This window comes from Ipomoea triloba, chromosome 4, assembly GCF_003576645.1.
Source record: "Ipomoea triloba cultivar NCNSP0323 chromosome 4, ASM357664v1".
NCBI classification, from domain to species: domain Eukaryota; kingdom Viridiplantae; phylum Streptophyta; class Magnoliopsida; order Solanales; family Convolvulaceae; genus Ipomoea; species Ipomoea triloba.
Window position 1 is genome coordinate 11,003,102 of NC_044919.1, and position 20,327 is coordinate 11,023,428.

Genomic DNA, 20,327 nt, shown 5'->3' on the forward strand with positions numbered 1-20,327 from the left:
TATCGTGTCAACCCGTTTAACCTGTTAACAAATTGTGTTCGTGTTATAATTTTGAACCCGTTAACCTTAACGTGTCGTGTTCGTGTTTAACCTCATCGTGCTCGTGTCGTTATCATGTCGACCCGTTAACGAACCCATATACACGAATTGTCAGGTTAATCAGAACATATCAGAACTAGAGCCACAGCTATGCCGCTTGACCACAAGCCCTTTGGCATATATATATATATACTAGAAAAGAGTATATGCGCAAGACGGCAAGAGGCAGGCTTTCGAAACTGGTACCATAAGTATATGCAACGTAGAACTCCACCCGATGAGATAGACCCTGATAGAAGAACATACGCTAATGGCAAAGATCCTATTTCAGAGAGGCAATTTGTGGTAGACAGCTTGCAGAAGAGGTTAGATGAGGAAATCGAAGCTTATCAAAAGCATTGTATCCAGGTGAGAGAGAAATCTTTGGGTACTCTGAAGATTCAGTTGCCTGAACTTTTCCGAGCCATGAGGGATTATTCTCACATGTCTTTCAATGCTTATGAAAGATTGAGACTGCTAGCAGCATCACAGAACTCAAATCAAGCTTCATAGTATTCTCCTTCCTCCTTTTCTTGCACAATGAATGCAATATGCAGATTGCAATGAACCTTTGACGACCTAATGATCTACAATTGACTATGTCAAATGACTGTCAAATTCTTGTTGGTTCTTGATGGTAATGACATGCTAATTTCAATTGAGTTAGCACATTCTCACATGCATATGGGTCTATATATTTATCTCATGCACACACTTTATCCTTCTACATCATTAGCTTATTGGATGTACCCTCACTGGGGTTATTAACAAATTGAACACTAACGAACAGTGTAGTTTGTTAAGATTTTGAGAATATTCGTTTTCATTTATTAAGGGGGTTTATTCAATCATAACTTTTAGACTTTTAAAGAGTTTTATCAACTTTAAAAGTTTGGCAGTATTCAATTTAGACTTTTAAAGACTCTTTAAATTAAATACGAGAAATAATTTCATTAGTTATATTGTCTTTATTTTCTCGCATGCAAAGATTCTTTACATTAAAATTTATCAATTGATATTCATTACATTGTCCATTATCTTATTTTTACAATCAAACTCTTTCATTCAAATGAGTGAAATTCTTGTTCTGGAATGAATCAAGAGTCAAGCCATTACACAGAACATCCATAGAGGTCAAGTCGGGCGAGGAGGGCAACGACTATCTCATTGCTTCTTTGCCGATGACCTCATTTTGTTTGGTAAAACCTCAGTGAAAAGAAGACATCCCCTTATCTTATAAGAATCCGTATCTTGTAATTAAATATCAAAGTTATAATACAAAATAATATTCTCAAAAAAAATACAAAATAATATTATATATTTATTTACCAAGTATTTTATTAATACCATGAAACAAATTTTTTTAAAAAATAATTTGAAGCTAATTATATTAACTACTTGGGGATTAGTTGGCAAAGAGAGTACTCAAATAACCCAACAAATTCAAGCGGGATCATTCTATTTTACTCTTATTGAATTAAATAAATTAGTAGTTACAACAAAAAATGATACATGTGGATTTCTTTAATTTATAATTATGTGTCTACAATGCCTTTATTTTAAAAAAATATTCATGGGCATTAACCCAGCGTGTAAAACTAGTATATATATATATTACCGGCCCTGTTGATTGGCAGATGATTTAATATCAATAAGATTACTTTCTCAACCTACTAAAGCACAAAGAGTCAACAGTTGACTACACTAAGGCTCAAACCCACTCCCATCATCCATGTGAAAATGTAAACTGGGACACCGAGTGCCACTAGACCACAAGGTCTTTTATTACTCCTTCCTAACTCAATAAATTTTATTTAGTCCAATATATATATGGTTTTTCAAATGAAAAAAATATTTCTATATAGTCTCATAGTTCAATCCAGATTTGTTATATAGTCTTAACTGGAATTAAAATATACTTTTCCCTAATAAGATTAACATCTTAATTAATATTTTTGGGATAAATAATCTAAATAAGACATATAAGGACGATTCTAAATCAGATCCCATGACATAATTTTCATTCCTAATATATATAAATTTGTATAATGGTTATTAAGTATCATAATTCATTCCTAATATATATAAATTTGTACAATGGTTAAGTATCATAATTCATTCCTAATATATATAAATTTGTATAATGGTTATTAAGTATCATATTGCAAATTTTTAGCCCTTTAACCCATTTTCAGATCGGTTACGTTATATAATTTAATTGGAATTAAAATATACTTCTTCCTGACATGATTAAGATCTTACTTAATATTTTGAAAAAATTGCACATTTCGTCTCTAAGTTATAAGGTAATTGTTCGTTCCTAAGTGTTGATCATGCTCACTTTTCGTCTCTAAGTTATCATTGGCGTTAGCATTTTTCGTCATTTCCTGTTTACTTTTCGTCCCTGAGTTATACTAAAATTGCAAATTCCGTGTTTAATGTTTTATTAGTAAAGGCACGAAAAGTGCAACATCAATAATAATTTAGAAACGAAAAGTGAGTATAACAAACACTTATAACGAATTTTTCAATTACCCTATATCTTAAGAAAAAAAAGTACAATTTGTTTTAATAATTTTCTGTAAATAATCTAATTCTAAATGAGATATATAAAGATTTTAAATCTTGGATATAATTTTCATACCTTATATATATATATATATATATATATATATATATATATATATATATATATATATTCCTTTAATGGTTATTTACATATAAATAGAGCTCCCTTCTTGTGTGTGACTTCATATATATATATATATATATATATAATATAGTAGGAAGAAAGAAAGATTAAAAAAAAAGTTGAAAATGGGTTGCAACAGTTCATGCATTATCCCAACATTTTATTATCTCCTTGCTCTCATTCTACTCAGAATTTGTTTACACCAGGTTGAAGCTGAAATCTTTAACGTGTATTCTTTTGCTGCCATTTCCGATGAAGATTCTGATATTACAGCGGTAAATAATTAATTCTCTATTTTATTTTAAATAATTTTCATTTTAAGATTGGCAGATGATTTAAGGTGCGTTTGAAAATTCAAAAAATGATTTCTCTAATTTTTAAGAGAAAGTGAAAAGTTTAAGTTAACGGAAAATGATTTCCGGGCAAAGGAAAAATAGTTTGTTTTTCTTTTTGGAAAATGGCTTCCTCTTTTATTTTTGTTTTTTTTTTTTTTTTTGGAGGAAGTCATTTTCTGAATCAACTGATTTTTCCTAGCTTTTAAGAATGCTTCTTCGGGTTTCTTCCGCCATCATCCGCTTTCTATCTTGATTGGTTTCCAAGAAACCATATTGGTTTCCACCGCGAACCAATACAAACTAGACAAAACCAGTATATTATACTAGTTTTTGGCAAAAACCGAAACTAGTACATTTTTTTTTAAAAATTATTTTGATTGTTATTTGAAAAAATAACTGGGCATAACATAGCTATTGCCAAATCTTTTTTAGTTAACAACAATTAAAATTTTAATTATACAATTTTGCTTATTTTCCAGAAAACTATTGGAAAATGAACCAATAGTTTTCTGGAAATGGCAAATTATAATGTGGACTATAGTTTGGTAACGTGGACTATGAAAGAATGTTATTTTTAATATACTGAACATACATTATTTTGTATACTGAAGGTTTATTACTACTACCAAATAATGTACGTACTCAAATAATATGCATTCAGAAAATGAACATTTAGTGTTTTAAAAATGTATATTTGATATAATAAAAATATATCTTATATCAGTAGTTTATCTTACAAAGTGGACCATGATCCATGATATAATGATCGGTGGTGAGAGCACTCCACCACTCTAGTCGTTTTTAAAAAAGTTTGGCAAAATAATAGTTGAATGAGTGAATTGCTTTCAACACACCACTCGAACCAATAGTCACCGTTTATTTTAATACATTTTATTTAAATTCTTTTATGGTCATTTATCATTCCAATCGCTCTCATTGCTATTGTACTGCTATTTTTCTAATCTAATAGCTATCACTATAGCCACCCTAATATTACCACCCCTCCCGAACCCAATCAATTTTTTTTTTAATATTGACTTTGTTACAATATGTTCAATTTTAATTTATTTAGTCCAATAATTTTTCAAATGAAAGAATATTTGTATATGTATAACATTTATACACTATACTACACCAAATTTGTTTCATAGTCTCATAGTTTGTTGTATTTTAGGCATTGGAGGAAGCCTGGAGCCTAGCATGCCAGGGAAGCAATAAAGACCAAAACACAGTTGTAATTCCAAAGGGGACTTTCTCGTTGAAAGCCGTTACTTTTTACGGCCCATGCGATGCTCCAATCACATTTCAAGTTAACGGCAATGTGAAGGCTCCGCCCGGCGCTTCTATCGGCGGTGCCGAAGAATGGGTTCATTTCACTACCGTCCGGGGCCTAACCGTTTCTGGCACCGGCACGTTTAATGGCCTCGGTGAAACTGCGTGGGGTCAAAACAATTGCAAACAAGATAATAATTGCGACCTATCCCCCACGGTATGGATTGTATACTCTCTTTTTTTTTTTTTTTTTACAAGAGTCAATAGTTGACTCCACTGAGACTCGAACCCACTCCCTTTCACATGAGAGTGTACACCGGATGCCGCTTGACCAAAAGGCCTTTGGCGGATTGTATACTCTTTTAATTTATACAAAATTCAAATTATTTATTCAGTTTATAGATATTTAAAACTCAGAAATTATATTCTCATAGTCTATAAAACTGAGCGGAGTGAGTGATGCGTACATCGGAGGCATAACGTCGGTAAACAGCAAGTCGTCCCACATCAAAATCTTTGAGAGCCAAACCGTCGAGATAAACGGCGTCAAAATAGTAGCGCCGGACAAGAGCCCTAACACCGATGGGATCCACATCTCCAGATCTGACGGAGTGAAAGTGTTCAACTCCGACATCGGCACCGGCGACGACTGCATCGCCATAATCCGCGGAACAAAAAACGTCCACATCAACAACGTCAACTGCGGCCCCGGCCACGGCATCAGCATCGGAAGCCTAGGAAAGTACGAGGACGAAGGCGACGTGAGCGGCATCGTCGTCGAGAACTCCCGATTATCCGGCACCACAAACGGACTTCGGATCAAGACGTGGGCGTCTCCTTACCCTAGCAAGGTGTTCGGCGTCACTTACAGAGACATCGTTTTGCAGAACGTCGATAATCCGATCATCATCGACCAGAACTATTGTCCGAATTCGAATTGCGGATCGGGGGGAGAATCGCAGGTGAAGATCTCAAACGTGAAATACGAGAACATCAAGGGAACTAGCAATGACGAGATTGCAGTGATTATGGATTGCAGCAAAGCTAATCCTTGCCGAGATATCACATTGTCGCGGTTGAACATAAAATGGGGAAGTCAACGACAAACCAAGGCCAGTTGTTCAAATTTCAAAGGGGAATTCGTTGGAAGCAATTATCCTGCCAGGTGTGGTTAACCTGCTATTTTAACTTGTTAACCTACCACGAATAAACTTGATATATGATGTAATAAGTCATATAGTTCAATAGCATAGACATAAGACACTTGATATATGATGTAATAAGTCTCCACTTTAATAATCTTTATATATACAATAAATGTAAATTAATAAATAATTGTTTTTGAAACACTCATGACTCTCTATAGTATATGTTCCATTTTCTCAATCTTTTTAATCACATGGTTCGATCATGTGACCATTCATTTTTTTCGTTTTGAGTTCTACTGACTGTGTTACAATGTAGTATCTGTTTTTTTTTAGTTCTACTGAAGCACAAAGAGTGTAGTATCTGTTCATAGCTACTTTCTTAACTTAAGCAAAGAGTGAACAGATGCCTCCACTGAGGCTCGAACCTACTCCCTTCCACATAGGAGTATACACCGGGTGCCACTTGACCACAAGGTCTTTGGATACCCCAACATAAGTACCCATTCAGTACCACCTAACAAGCAGTCGGGCATGACACTCGAATTTGCGACGTAATCAGTCAATCTTGACTCCCTAGCTAATTATTCATCCATAACTTCCAATTAAGTAGCCATAAATATTCATTTACCCATTGATAGCGTTAATGTAAACGGGGTCTACGATTACACTACGGATATGTGTGTTACGTGAGGTAAAGGGTGTCGCTCAGCCGGTCAATCGGTCGCTCTACCGGTTAACGACTGAGCGGTGAGAAGCTATGTCGCTCTACGGGTGACGAACAGTAACAAGGAGAGAGCCAGAGAGATCCCTCTTCTGTCGCAAGTGTCTCTCCCTCTATTTATACTAAGCAGGTCACGTGAGTACTCAACAGATGACATGCGGATGGTCTGACGTGTCATGTCGGCATTGGTCACATCGAACAGTCGCTCTGCAGGATCTCCGTGACGTTTAAGTGCTCGAGGTGGCAGATCAATTACTCACAAAATGCCATCACTTGTCGCCTCGAGCATTGCAAACGATTAGAAACTTCGGGGAGCTCGAATGATTCCTGTAGGTCGGAATCTCCTAGCTCCCTAGTAGGCTGCCCGTAGGGCGGCAATAAGTCGCCCGTAGGGCGGCAGTGAGTCAACCGTAGGGTGGCAGCGGGGCGCCCGTAGGGCGGTAATAGGCCGACTAAGTGGTTGCTGACGCGCCCGTAGGGCGGTAATAGGCCGACTAAGTGGTTGCTGACGAAGCGTAGAGGCGGTAATAGGCCGACTAAGTGGTTGCTGACGAAGCGTAGAGTGATCGATGCGGATCGGCCATGGTTGCTGACGAAGCGTAGAGTGATCGATGCGGATCGGCCAAGTGGTTGTTGGCGCGTAGAGTGGTCGATGCGGATCGGCCAAGTGGTTGTTGACGTGTAGAGTGGTCGATGCGGACCGACCGAGCGGTTGTTGACGAAGTGTAGAGTGGTCGATGCGGACCGACCGAGCGGTTGTTGACGAAGTGTAGTGGTCGATGCGGACCGACCGAGCGGTTGTTGACGAAGTGTAGAGTGGTCGATGCGGACCGACCGAGCGGTTGTTGACGAAGTGTAGAGTGGTCGATGCGGATCGCGAGCGGTTGTTGACGAAGTGTAGAGTGGTCGATGCGGATCGGCCAAGTGGTTGTCAAGTAGGGTAGCAAAGTGCACGGTCCGCCTAGTCCAATTGCATATTTACCCATCACCCATAAAACCTATTCATTGCCAATAAATCCCATTAACTACCCATAAAATCCTATTAAATACCTCATTATTGTAGGGAGCCTACTCACCATATGCATCACTCTCCCTTCTACTATAAAAGAGGGAGTCAGGAACGAGAACTAGGATAGCTCAATCGACATCCATTTGAAGAAGACACAAAATTGTACAAAAATGCCTACAAAATAAGTGAATTTCTGGCTTGACACCGCCCAAAAAGGCCCGTGGTTTTTACCTTTTGATTTCTATGTTTAAATTGTTGTCTCTATTTTTTTACATTTTATTTCTCATTTAATCGGTTATGTTAGCCAACCAAGTGACTACCCCGGTCACAAAACCAATAATATCCAATGTAAAATAACAACATTCTTAAATATATAATTTGTCCAATCATTTTACATTTGTCAAGGAAAACTGCTTAAATAAGCTCCTAGCTATCTGATTGAAGAGGATAAATTTTGTTTAGTTTAATGGAATGTATTTTGATTAATTAACTTATTATTACAATTTTGATAATTTATTAATTACAATACTATTAAGTGAGATTTGTACTATTAAAGTATGTGTTCTAGTGACATCCGGTGTTCCGGTTAACACTCCCACATGGATGATAGGAGTGGGTTCGAGCCTATACTACATTATAACAGAGTGAATAGTACTCAAAAAAAAAAGTATGTGTTCTGTTGCTTTGATGAGAATGAACAAATTAGTTAATCAAAGGAAAATGACTTTCAAAATTATCTTATAATGTTTACTTTAATTAGGTATTATATATTTCAAAATTTGAAGGAAAACTCAACCAACATATTATCATCAATTAATCAAATAAAAATATATAGTACTATTCATTCTGTATTCATTCTTCATCCATACTATTCATTCTTCATCGATTTAAAGTAATCTCACTTTATTAAAAGATTATTATTTATATCAATAAAGTAATAATTATAATAAAAATAAAAATTCAAAAGTGGCCTACAATTGTGTTGCATTAATTCTGAAATAAGAATTGCAAGTGTTGTGATTCTGCTGTTAGAATTGCAACACCTCATTATAGTCTTAGCAAGTACTGCAAAACTAACATAGGAGGGATAATAATAAATTAATAATAATAATAATAATATTATTATTATTATTATTATTATTATTTATTGTACTACGTAACAAAATGCATTGAAAATGTAAAAGTTCAATTACTCTGTTCGAAATTGAATTTGTATCAACTCATTACTCAATTTGGGTCCTCAATGGTAAAAAAAATAAAAATTAAATCCAAACGCATATCAAGAAAATTTTGACTGATAAGCATTTAAGAAAATAATTATATCAATCACTTCATTTTTATTTTTATTTTTGGATACAAGGAAAAAGTAAAAAGAGAAATACAATTAAAAAAAAAAACCTGTAGGCACCTTGAACACTAAGGCAACTGAGTTATTAATTAAATACCATTGGTTCAAAATTACAACCCAATATTTTGAGGAAGTCACTTGTATAGATCCTCAATTTGCTCTTTGTATAGATCTGTTACTTTGTCCCTCCTGACTTTCATTGTTGGAGTCAGCAAACCGTTATCAATCTGCAAACCCACAAACCAAAATGTGTAAGCTATTGTCAAATCTTTGATCTGGGAAATGAATGGCTATGCTGCCAAAAATGATTACCGTAAAAGGCTCGTTAATGATGAGGATAGGCCCAATTTGAAACATGCAACCTGTCGTCCTGCATTAAGGGAAACACGAGACGGGGTTTTGTTGTGCATTTCATTTGTTTCTACTAAATGATGACAACAATAATTTGGTCGATATTGCCTTACCATTTTTGTAGTTCTTCGTGTAATAGTTTAGATGTTTTCTCCTTGCTAACTTCTGTAGCGTCAGAATCAACCATGGACAAATTTTTTGCAGCTAAAAGAACCTCCTCTTTATGTGGTACAACAAGAGCTCCAAGACGTCGTTTATCCTACATGTTACAGGTGTGAAGTTGTATGATGTAAAATAAAAGGTGTATGTATTCAAATGAACGTTAAAACTAGTTGTAGAAATCAAATACGAGTCAAAATCTATCACACCTGACCAATGACAACAATCTGTTGAATCAAATTGCTACCCATCGCAGCTTCTTCAATCTCAGATGGTTCAACGTTTTCACCTATCCATTGCATATATATGTCAGTTGTTACATAAACTTTATGGAAATGTTTCACAGCTAGAATGCTGATAGCCAAGGCCTTGAGAAGAAAATGAAATTATGAAGTAAAAGATACTAGTTACCTGAAAAACTAGGATTAAGAAGATTAATTTTCCGTTTTCCCATTATAAGGTAGGATAGTGTGTTTTAGGTTCATATGAGAACCACTCTCTACGTGAAAATTGTGAACAAATTTGAGCTGCAGTAGATCTAACGGTTGAAAATAAGGTAAAAAAGGGTGAGTCAGTTTTATAAATATTACTCCGTACAAACTTTGAAGTTTGTAATATTAATGAAATTGACCCACTTTCATTTTTCAACCGTTAGATATAGTAGATGGGACATCCCATATTTGTCCACAGATGGGACATCCCATATTTGTCCACAGTTCTCACATGGACGGTGGTTCTCATAAGAGCCCAGACCGGTAGAATAAAATACTGTAAGCATGTAAAGCAGCATTGAATTAAATGCAGAAGTTACATGAACAGAAAGCACTGATAGGGAACAATTTTGTGATTCAAATTGCAAGTGACTAAAAGGGTTTAGCTGATTGAAAGGTTTTTACTCCAAATTTCATACTCGTGCAAAATTGTATTCCTACTATCAGCCCATATCACCATGGTATGGAATTAGAAAAGTTTGTTGTTCAGTACTGTAAATGAAAAATGGTGGGTGAATATAACAGCTTGAGTATCATTGCACCCCAAGTAAGAGTTTAGCAATCACCTGATGAAAGCACTATAGTATCCTTGGCACGACCTTCAAGAACAATAACACCAGAAGAATTGCGAGATCGCCCTATAGAATGATTAGGAACAATCCAACCAAGATCACCAGTATTTAGCCATCCATTCTCATCAATAGCTTGCTTTGTAGCCATTGGATTCTGAACATAAAAACAAATTTTCATACTCAATACACAAACAACAAGATCAGTATTCAAAGATAAAAGCAAATGTTCTTTATAAGCTACTAGACAAGCAACAAGGACACACGAGCATATATTCTTAATGCTGCTTTGTAAATAGTCGATTCTGCAGAATATAAAATGAACCAAGGGCAGAATAGACATTCCGAGGAATGCCGTTCCATTCTTGGCCTATTCCATGAACCAAACACCACGTAAGAGTTATAAGACATTACGTGGCCAATTGGTCATCGAAAGCAGAACACAGTAGAACTAAAGTGAAGTTGCACACATACAAATTCATGAATTATGTAGAAAGAGAGACTTATTCAATGGAAAATTTTGAAAATTTCTTAGATTTACTATCTGTTAAGAGTCTCATATTGATAAAATAAGAGAGGACATATGGGTTTATAAGGTTATGAGTTAGACTAGCTAATTGATTGGATTCGAATCTTTAAGTGTGGTTTGGCCCCATGTGCATTATAGCCCAATTGAGTGACCTTGGCCCAATCTTAGATTATAACACTATCAATTTATCAAATACTTTATAACAAAGAAAGCACTGATTTCAACAAAATGAAACTGATCTAAAAAAATGAAAATCATTGGAGTACTAACCTTGTAGTAGCCCTTCATCACCTGTGGTCCTTTGACTTTGACAATGCCTTTTGAACCAGGGGAGAGGACCTTATCTGTTTTTGCATCTACTACTTTTATTTCCGTGTGCCGAATGGGAGGCCCAATTGAGCCAAGGACCTACAAACAAATGTGTAATTGTCAAGATATAGACTTTCATTTGTATAGGCAACACAAAGCACAGTAAAAAAGTAGCTGAATACAGGAATTTATGATATGTAAGATCGAAATCAAATAAGCAACAAGAACAGATATGCATGCAATGGTGTAAGTACCAATTTATTTGTACAAGCCAACAAGCCCTCTCTGGCTCTCTCTTCCCCCAGTGAACACCAATCTCCCCTCAAGAAAAAATTAATAAAGCAAAATGATTAAGAAAACCTATATTGGATGGATCAAAGAGAAGATAGTTTGGGGTTGTGCACTCAATAATCGTGATGAGAGAAAAGGCTGAAAGTAATGCACACAATTTTTTTTTGCTAGGGGTAACTTCCAGTGGCTTGTCCAATTTTTTGTTGTCCAGTATAGAATTATGGGGTCTGTCAATTTTATTTCATGAAAAGTTACCTCTACTCAAAATTGTTTTGAGGAAATTAAGAAGTGATGTCTAAAAAAATAGTCTAGGTAGATGATTCTAACATGTGAATAGTTGGCGATGAAAAACAAATACAAAAAGACAATTCACTCATTTGAAGTACTAATCAGTGCAAATCAACTAACAACTTCAGCTATGACAGTTAAAGATTGACTAGGAATGCACAGTTTCAATGTGAAGAGGATTACATTACAGTTTGGACGCCGACAAGCAACAACAGGAGATGACTCTGTTAAACCATATCCATTTTGCAATTTTATGTCAATTGCCTGTATGATATCACAGTTTGAATCAGAGCTAAGCATCAATCCACACACTTGGCGATAGCCATAAAGATAAAGCACCAAACCTCAAAGAACTTGTCAACATGCGAGGAAAGACTACCACCTCCACTTATTCCAGCCTGCAAAAGACCAAAGCCATTAATAAGTTAACATCTACTACATAATACCTCGTAGAGTACAAAAAATTATTGGTAGGAATGTTGTGATCAATTGCTCGTCATAGGTTCACGCGCTAGAATCAACTTCTCTCAACAGGGTTTAAAGTTGCAGACCTTTCCTCAAAACCTACACTGTGCCTGAGTGCCCGACTCTTTCTCACTATGCCAAATATACTTTCTATACACATGGCCACATAATTATGAAAATACATCTTCACAGTACAGCGATGTACATTGGCATCTATGCTGCATTACTGCTGTTCGTCACTCACTTCTTTTAGTGTTTCCCATTTTTGGAAGATAATTTTGGCTTGAATGTTTTCAACCATATTAAGTTGTTATAGGTCTCAACAAGTGCTTAAAACTTTTGAGAAAGACGTATATGGTAATCTTAGCTCAGATTATTATGACCCACTCAACTGCCACATTTCTTAGATTTAGTGAACAGCATTTTAGAAGTGGCCTTATAAGTGCTTTTAGGAATGTTTGTTAAAAGGGTTCCTCCATAGACACCAACTGTTCATCAAGAAAATCACCCACAGAGTGCTTTTATCTGCTGCTATGTTTCTCGATTATTTGCTTATAAGCTTCTTCATTGCTAGCAATCCTAGCATAACTCTAAGTGCAACCTTAAGCAGAATTATTTTATTCAGTCCAACGGTTTTCCTTACGGATAATGGAAGCAATGTTCACCAGTTTTTGCAAAGTGGGTCTCAACATTCCTATATGCTTTTTAAACAGAGAAGACTCAAAGTTAAAAATTTATAAGTTTGACCTAAGTTACCACAATTTCCTGGAACATCATATATCAAAGTGACAAATAAAGACTATTTATACTAGTTCCCAGTTATTATGTAAGCACATTGTGGGCTGACTTTTAAGCTTATCAATTTGAAATTCACAAGTAACCAATGAATATGAAGAGCTGTGGAACCATGTCAGCATGTGTAAACTTGTGTATAAAATTCTGTATGCAAATACCATTGTCTAAAATAAATATGGGCGTGTTCTAACCAAATATTGAGAAACTCATTCACTTGTATCCAAATATCCCAAATTTCTTTTGAAGTAAAAGAAAGAAAGTGACATATTAACTTCAATTTCTGCACACTGAATCGCATGCCGTGGCTTAATTAGGTAAGCTTTTTACCATACCTTAGAAATACCAATGCTTGAGTGAATTTTACTGTAAACTAATTTCCTTGCCAACAAATGCAATGGATACAATAGAGCAGCAATGGCTCTGGCCCATAACCAGTCCAAAACTGAAACAAGGTAAGAAGGCTGTTTCTGATCTTTTGTTAAGCATTTCCCCTGGAACATAGAGACAAAAAAATATAGAGGACAATTCAAAGAAATTAGTTAAGGTGCTATCGATTTACATGTGGAGTATCTGACATTTTGACTGTAGCTAAAGATTTGTTAGAATATGAATCTTGAATACTAACCAAAGCTCTCTATATTAATTAAAATTTAGAAACTCAAACACATTCAAAATTGAAAGAAAGGTTGATGCTAAACCTCATATATCCTTTTGGCCTCCTTGTATGCGAAACTGATCTTTAGAAATAACAAGGCAATGAGCTTACGAGCAGGGCTGCTTGTATTTATCTGCTTCAGAATTCCACTGCAAGATTGAAAATTAAAAAATAAAAATAAGAATAAAAATAAAAATACAGAACACTGTATCATGAAAGAAAAGAATGCATCCAGAAGATTTGGAAAGTACACAGAATACAAATCTTCATATTTGTTATTCCAGGGAAACTACAGAAATTTAGATCACAAAATATAACAGATGGAAAGTTGGGTTGAAGGGAGTTTGTATTCATGAATTCTGTTTAGTGTTTTAGAAGTTTATAGAAATTTAATGCCAATCCAACTTTTAGTAAAACCAATTTTTTGTCATTTTATCACTGCAGAGCTCCTCCTTAGTAAAGTTATAGAACACTTGTATGAAATGAAGTAATAAAACAAAAAGCTCGTTACATAAAATTTACCTGTATAATGTCTCATATACCAAAGGAACTGATATTAGATACTGTGGCTGATAACGTTTTAAATCTTCCTAAAATATGAGTAAACTGAATCAGAACGACATAATCTTCTTTTCTTTATTTTTTTTAAAGGACAATGACAACTGCAAATTGAGTAAAACAAATTGACTACAATTTCTAATATGTTTAATATCAATGAAAACTAGGTAAACTGAAATTCAATGAAAGAGTACGAATATAACAATACAATATACCTTCAAGTTTTTGACCGTAGTGTATACTTGCTCGCATCCTAACGAGAATATGAAATATTCAGCAGCACGTTCATATGCATGCCAAGGAGGAAGCATGCTCAGGAATCTATCCCCGGGCACAACAGGTACAGGATCCCAAAGATTCAAAATCTACATATAAAGTCTGCTCATTTAATGTGCATCAACTGAGCAACAATTCTGTAGATAGCAAAAGCAAAATAACAAGATCCTAAAACACTAGAAGTAGTTTCCTATAAATCATTACAACCAGAACCTGGGATATTAACCGAGCAAAAATTACCAGGATGGATGATCAAAAACCTACTCCCTCTGTCCCATCTTATTGATCCTGTCCCAATACAACCTTTATTACTTTTTAACTTTTTCAGGATACCTCTTTTTAGAAGGGAAAATTTGGAAAGTGCATACCATCTTATTTGTATTCTTAAAAACCACACCAAATGCAACTATTCTTAAAAAATGGGACAAAGGGAGTACAAATTTTGGAAGAAATTATCTCAATCTAATTCAATAAAAATTAACATTAGCCAAGAGTTGGCAACAACATCAAAGTGGATCATCATGACGAAAAAAACAAAGAAAAATAAATAAATAAATAAAGAGGTCACTGTACTCAAAAAATAAATAAATAAATAAAGAGGTCACTCCAATACTCCACCCCAATGGAGTATCCTCTCACTCTCTTTGAACCTTACCAAAACTTGAATTTCAATACTAACTCTATGCATGCATGCTTCCTATAACCAATCTATGGACTATGATCAACAATATAAAAACACCATATCCTATCTGTTGCTTTATGATCAATTCCAAGGTTTAGCAATATGTGAACCCCAAACTCAGAATGAGACTCTATAAAGTGCCTTGCTGAAAAGAACTTCTAAAATGATATCAATTTTGGAAACTAATGTTGTTTTTTAGAGGTTACTACTTATAAAGGTCAATGATATTGGCAATGTTACTATAGTAAAGGTTAAAATGAAAATGCAGAGACCTGGTGAAGCAGATTTTCATGCGTGAGCATAACACCTTTTGGATTGCCAGTAGTTCCACTAGTATAAACAAGTGTAGCCACATCATCGGAGTTGATCGGTTCATATGTGTATTGATGCCCTGAAATTGCATTAGTTAGTCAGTGATCATTCCACCCAAACATAATTCAGTCTGAGACAAGGAATCTTCAAAGGATATACTAGTGTCTAAGATACCCAAGCATTTACATTTAACAGAATTCAAAATAAAACAAGAAGTAAATGAAATAAAATCAGCATTTTACTCTCACATTACCATGTGAAAGTATATTGTATGACCAAGTGGCCATTATTATATTCACGGTTGTTTTTTTTTTCTTTTTTCTTTTTATTTCCTAAGTCAAATCAAATGTCTACATGTTGTAGCCTCATATACCCCATGGTTCTAGACTCTGAGTTAGTGGAAATTACAGAGAATTCCTGGATTGGAACTGGAAATTACAGACTTAAAAAGCAGTGTGATTATGTGGGAGAAGATAAATTAAAGTAAGCAGTGGATTTGAGAATTGTTGTCTAAGCTTCTATAAAAATGGACCGGCAACTAGCATTTCCTTGCTAAGAAATGGAAAATATAGAGTAAGGATATATCTATCTGCATATACATCCAGTGGAGTATCATTTGTCTGGTATATTTGCTGAGGGTTATAGATAAAGTAGCAAATGTTATCCACCATAACTAAACCTCAAACTATTAGCGATGGACATATATATTACTTTATTTAACAGTTCAATAAACTGCCTGTCTTGATGCTATGTTTTGTGCTCCGCCCCAATCCAAAGTAAAAACTACTAGAGAGGAGATGCATTATTGTATTTACCATCCTCAACAGAATACAATTTCTATCTACATAGAAAACATTGGAATGATACGATTCTTGACTATTGTTTTTGATAATATAAATAAAGCTTCAAAATATCTTCTGCTAAATATCAGTAATTAATTTTATAAATCATTCATTTATCTGAGGTAAAATCACTTACTTGCTTCTTGTGAGTGAAGCAAAGCCATATGACTCTCATTCCCCAAATCTAAGATCTCGTTATAACTATATATGGGGCGTCCATCCATTACTTCACTTGTGATACTTGATTTTTCCCCCCAAAGTAAGATGACAAATCTTACATCTGCATGGGAGTGGAAGGTTTCTGCAATTCGGCTGTACATTTCAGGATTGTCGACAGCAAGTGCAACACTGTAATTATAGTGACAAAAAAATCATGGCATGTTCCATTTATTTTGTAAGGATATAAAAACTTATCAGTTTCGATGGAAAGGAAGAAGATACAGGAGGGAGAATCAGCCTGTAGTAATTACATTTACTAGCATAAACTGGGCATGCTTCTTTTAAATGCAAGTGGAAAATTGGTAAGTTTAGGAACACTCATTTTAGATAGCTTACTCATAAAAGGAATAGATCATTTTGAGCAAATTGTCCAATTTCAACAACAAATGCTGAGATATACAATCAGCAAAATTAAACTTCGCTCAAAATTCTAAATTCTAAATCCACATATATATTACACACACACATATGATGAAATAAATCAAAAGTTGTTTCTATAATCTGGTGTGCGAGGCAGTTTGGTGACCCTGATGGAAAAGATACATATGATTTCAAAAACATAACTTTAGTAGTTTGAAGATTGTGACTATAGGAGAGAGGTTGGTTTGAGGAGGAGAAATATTGAGAGAAGCAAAATGGCTATTAAAACCTTGGAAGAAGAAAAGACAGGTTAATTGATATGCAATTTTTAGAAACCTCTCTCTTCCTCCATGTATATGTTCATAAATGAAAGCCACCAACACATATATGCTGCAAATATATATGGGGTAAATTTTATTGCATTTTTTGTGCAGTGGCAGAACCACAGAAGCCCACTGAATTTAACTTCAATGTAGGATTGGAGTTAACTTGTTTAACAAATCAGATGTAGCATCCATCTCAAGCAATTTAAGTCGAAAACTATGTGAGAGGTGAAGCAGTCTAATTTACTTGAAGCTGTTAATATTTTCTGTTGTACTTTTATAAGAATTAGAAAGGGGAAAAACATGTTTTGTGATACAGATTTTTTGAGTTATTAATGAAAGATAGCGTGGTTTGGTTCAATGAAAGCCTAAAGCAAAATTAAGTCAGCAGCTCTTGTGATACAGAAATGTAACAAGAAAATGGGTGAAAAGGAGGGAAAGAATAGAAAGCAAGTTATATGCCCTCTATGAGGTAAACAATAAAAACACTAGATAGTAAGTCACAAACATAATCCAAATTAAAATTATCATAACCTTATCGTCACCAAGTAGAAAATTTCATCATATGTATGCATATACATCAGATATTCAGACAAAAAGGAAAGTGAAATTAATAGTTAATAGAAGCACCTCTCTGGAAGAATATCTGGACTAACCTTTCAGAATGCTTGTATATTTGCAAAAGCTCTTCAACTGAGGACCTTGAACCCCTCACCACATTGATTGCTCCAGTGGTCATTATACCTAAAGGGTTCATTTTAATGAATTTTCTTAATAAAGGAATTTCATTTTGCATTATAATGTATTTGATAGGTAAAAAGTAGGTTTCTGACTTGATACAGCTAATATAACCGCAAGGTCACTTTTAAATAGTTTTAATTGATTCAACCCCACATAAGAGTACACCAACTATAAATGATGGTAGCAATATGGTGGTTTTGGAAACCACCAGTAAACATGAAAATAGTGAGCATTTTTAAGCTTCTCGGACTTCAAAAGAGTTATAATGTGTTTGACTTTGAACATTAATGTGATACTTAAAATGCCAGAGAAACCATGCGACTAAGCACAAGGGAATTAACCAGGAAATCCTTCCTACTGCACCTAATACTTAGGAGTTAGGATTTAAGAACTTTCTTCCATGAAATACTAACAATGAATAAATTCAAACAATGGCTTTGTCAAATTCTGGTCATGAATGGTTTTCCAGCCATTGTTAAACTTTGTAAAAAGTAAAAGATAGTCAACATCTTTCTGAGAATGCTGGGGTATACAAGCAGCACATGCTTGTGGAAGCTTACAATAAATAAAAATATGAAAAGTAAGAAGTAATAGTGAGAGAGTTTGTGTGGCTGTGTGTGAAAGTACCTTGATCTGCAACTAGCCATCGGCATGAATTGTCCGCAAAAAGTGCAATCTTTTCATCTGGTTTTAAGCCAATAACTCTAAGACCTTCAGCAAAGCTCACAATTTCCTTCTCAAGCTGCAAGTTTCATATAAAAAAATAAAAATAAATAAATAAATAAAAAGAAGAAGAAGAAGAAGAAGAAGAAGATAAAATCAGGATCAAGACAAAGTTAGAGACTCAAGCCTTTTTGAAACAAGATACTTAAATTGCTCGCAAAACAAGCTTCGAAAACACCCAACAGTATATTAGATGTGGAGGTGGCCAGATGCAAAATATGTAACTAATTGTCATGACAAGGAATTAAAAACACTGAAACTACTGATTCTCAAATGAAGTACAGAACCAAGTTCCATAAAGATACAGTGTTCTTTAAGATCTTAGCAGACAAAATATTTCAGATAAACAACTTAAGTGGCAATAAAAGGACCATTCTACACCTTTGTAACAGTAGCTAGCTGCCAAACTACAGGATCTAGTGAAGAATACCCCTCCAGCTACAGCAGTAACTCGCAGAAATGCACTGGAAACCAGTCTCTATATACTTGGGCACATCAAGAAATCCTGATGTGTAGCTAATTATAACATAGTTTCGATACACTTCAAATAGATGATAATCACTAATAGAAGCAACAACATTCTCAATTAATAATTTTACCAATAAATCTAGAAATGTACATGTTGCGAGGACAAGATAATCATCAACTATATGAAACCAATTAAAAAAATACTAAACAAAGCCTCTAGGACATATGCAACAACAGATAAAAACTCTCACAACCCCACAAATAAGTTTGAATCTAATGTGCAAGGCTGTCACATCTTGCAAGATCTAGGTATGAAAGATGTACAGAACTTTACCATATGTTGTTTCAAGGATTTGAGTCAATGACCTTGATGACCTAGTACCAGACCACTACCTAATGGTCAACAAGTGAGCACTTAGTAAATACACCAACCCCAACGTTCAAAAGAAAAGTTGAGACCAAGTGCACAAGCCACCCCCACATCATAGAACATATAGGAGAGAAAATACCTCTGTTTAAACACTATGCTTCACATGATAGACAAAAATATCAATAAAGTGATAAAGCAAAAATATCCAAAGGAAAGGCTTACCTGCTTATAGCTTAGATTTGTTGGAGGATTATGGTATGGGTCCACTAATGCTATGCGGTTGCCAAACTTCTCTGATGCTGTCTTCCAAATATCAGGAACTGTTTTCCATTCTGAAGATGGCAATACTCCATTCTCTGGCAACAATATGCTCTCCAAAACAGGTGAGCACTTCCTGATTTGTATTACCTTCATGTTAAAAAGAATATAATGAATAAACTAGGGACTGAAAAATATTAGAATAATCTAACGGAGCAAATCAGTTACTCAGAACATTTCCTAATCATATTACATTCACTCAAGAAGTTTTCATTCCAAAAGTACATGTTAGGTAAGAGGTAGAAGGATGGGAATGTAATACTTAATAAAGGTTTGCATTAAATTTTCTTAACTATCAGAATGTTTTTATACATTAGCAACTGGAATTGATCAGGGGCTTTATGCTTGATTGTGTAAGGTGAGACAACACCTAGCAAATGGTTCTCAAAAGAGAAGTAACCAGCATTAAAAATCCTCAAAGTGAACTCAATATAAAATTGGCAGATATTCTAGCAAGAGAACTGTGTGAAGCTGGGAAGGTGATTGGAGAATTGTCTAGCAAAAGCATGACTTCAATAGAGTAATTAACCCGATTGAATCAGGCAAAAATGGAAACTACATTGGAATTGCAAAAATGCACTTCAGTCATAACAATCATTTTAGACTAACACAACCCCCCACCCACCCCCC

At 34.8% G+C, this 20,327-nt stretch overlaps 2 protein-coding genes across 2 annotated transcripts in view; one reads left to right on the forward strand and one right to left on the reverse strand.

Moving 5' to 3' along the window:
* The first annotated feature begins 294 nt into the window (after positions 1-294).
* LOC116015784 (exopolygalacturonase-like) lies at positions 295-5,727 on the forward strand. Its single transcript, XM_031255956.1, has 4 exons — positions 295-447; positions 2,977-3,045; positions 4,280-4,594; positions 4,812-5,727. Exons 1-4 carry the CDS (start codon positions 295-297, stop codon positions 5,550-5,552), a joined length of 1,278 nt encoding a protein of 425 aa, XP_031111816.1. The 3' UTR covers positions 5,553-5,727.
* Positions 5,728-8,559: 2,832 nt separating this feature from the next.
* The window catches only part of LOC116016870 (probable acyl-activating enzyme 16, chloroplastic), a 13,482-nt gene continuing 1,714 nt past the window's right edge, over positions 8,560-20,327 (reverse strand). The window contains exons 2-18 of the mRNA XM_031257309.1: positions 19,602-19,787; positions 18,446-18,560; positions 17,734-17,821; positions 16,312-16,523; positions 15,294-15,412; positions 14,279-14,428; positions 14,028-14,095; positions 13,549-13,654; positions 13,183-13,341; positions 11,935-11,988; positions 11,774-11,854; positions 10,973-11,110; positions 10,171-10,330; positions 9,323-9,402; positions 9,068-9,213; positions 8,916-8,973; positions 8,560-8,830 (exon numbers count right to left, since the gene is read on the reverse strand). Of these exons, the coding sequence (XP_031113169.1) occupies positions 8,738-8,830; positions 8,916-8,973; positions 9,068-9,213; positions 9,323-9,402; positions 10,171-10,330; positions 10,973-11,110; positions 11,774-11,854; positions 11,935-11,988; positions 13,183-13,341; positions 13,549-13,654; positions 14,028-14,095; positions 14,279-14,428; positions 15,294-15,412; positions 16,312-16,523; positions 17,734-17,821; positions 18,446-18,560; positions 19,602-19,787 (2,013 nt within the window). The 3' untranslated portion in view covers positions 8,560-8,737. The remainder of the gene's footprint in view (positions 8,831-8,915; positions 8,974-9,067; positions 9,214-9,322; positions 9,403-10,170; positions 10,331-10,972; positions 11,111-11,773; positions 11,855-11,934; positions 11,989-13,182; positions 13,342-13,548; positions 13,655-14,027; positions 14,096-14,278; positions 14,429-15,293; positions 15,413-16,311; positions 16,524-17,733; positions 17,822-18,445; positions 18,561-19,601; positions 19,788-20,327) is intronic.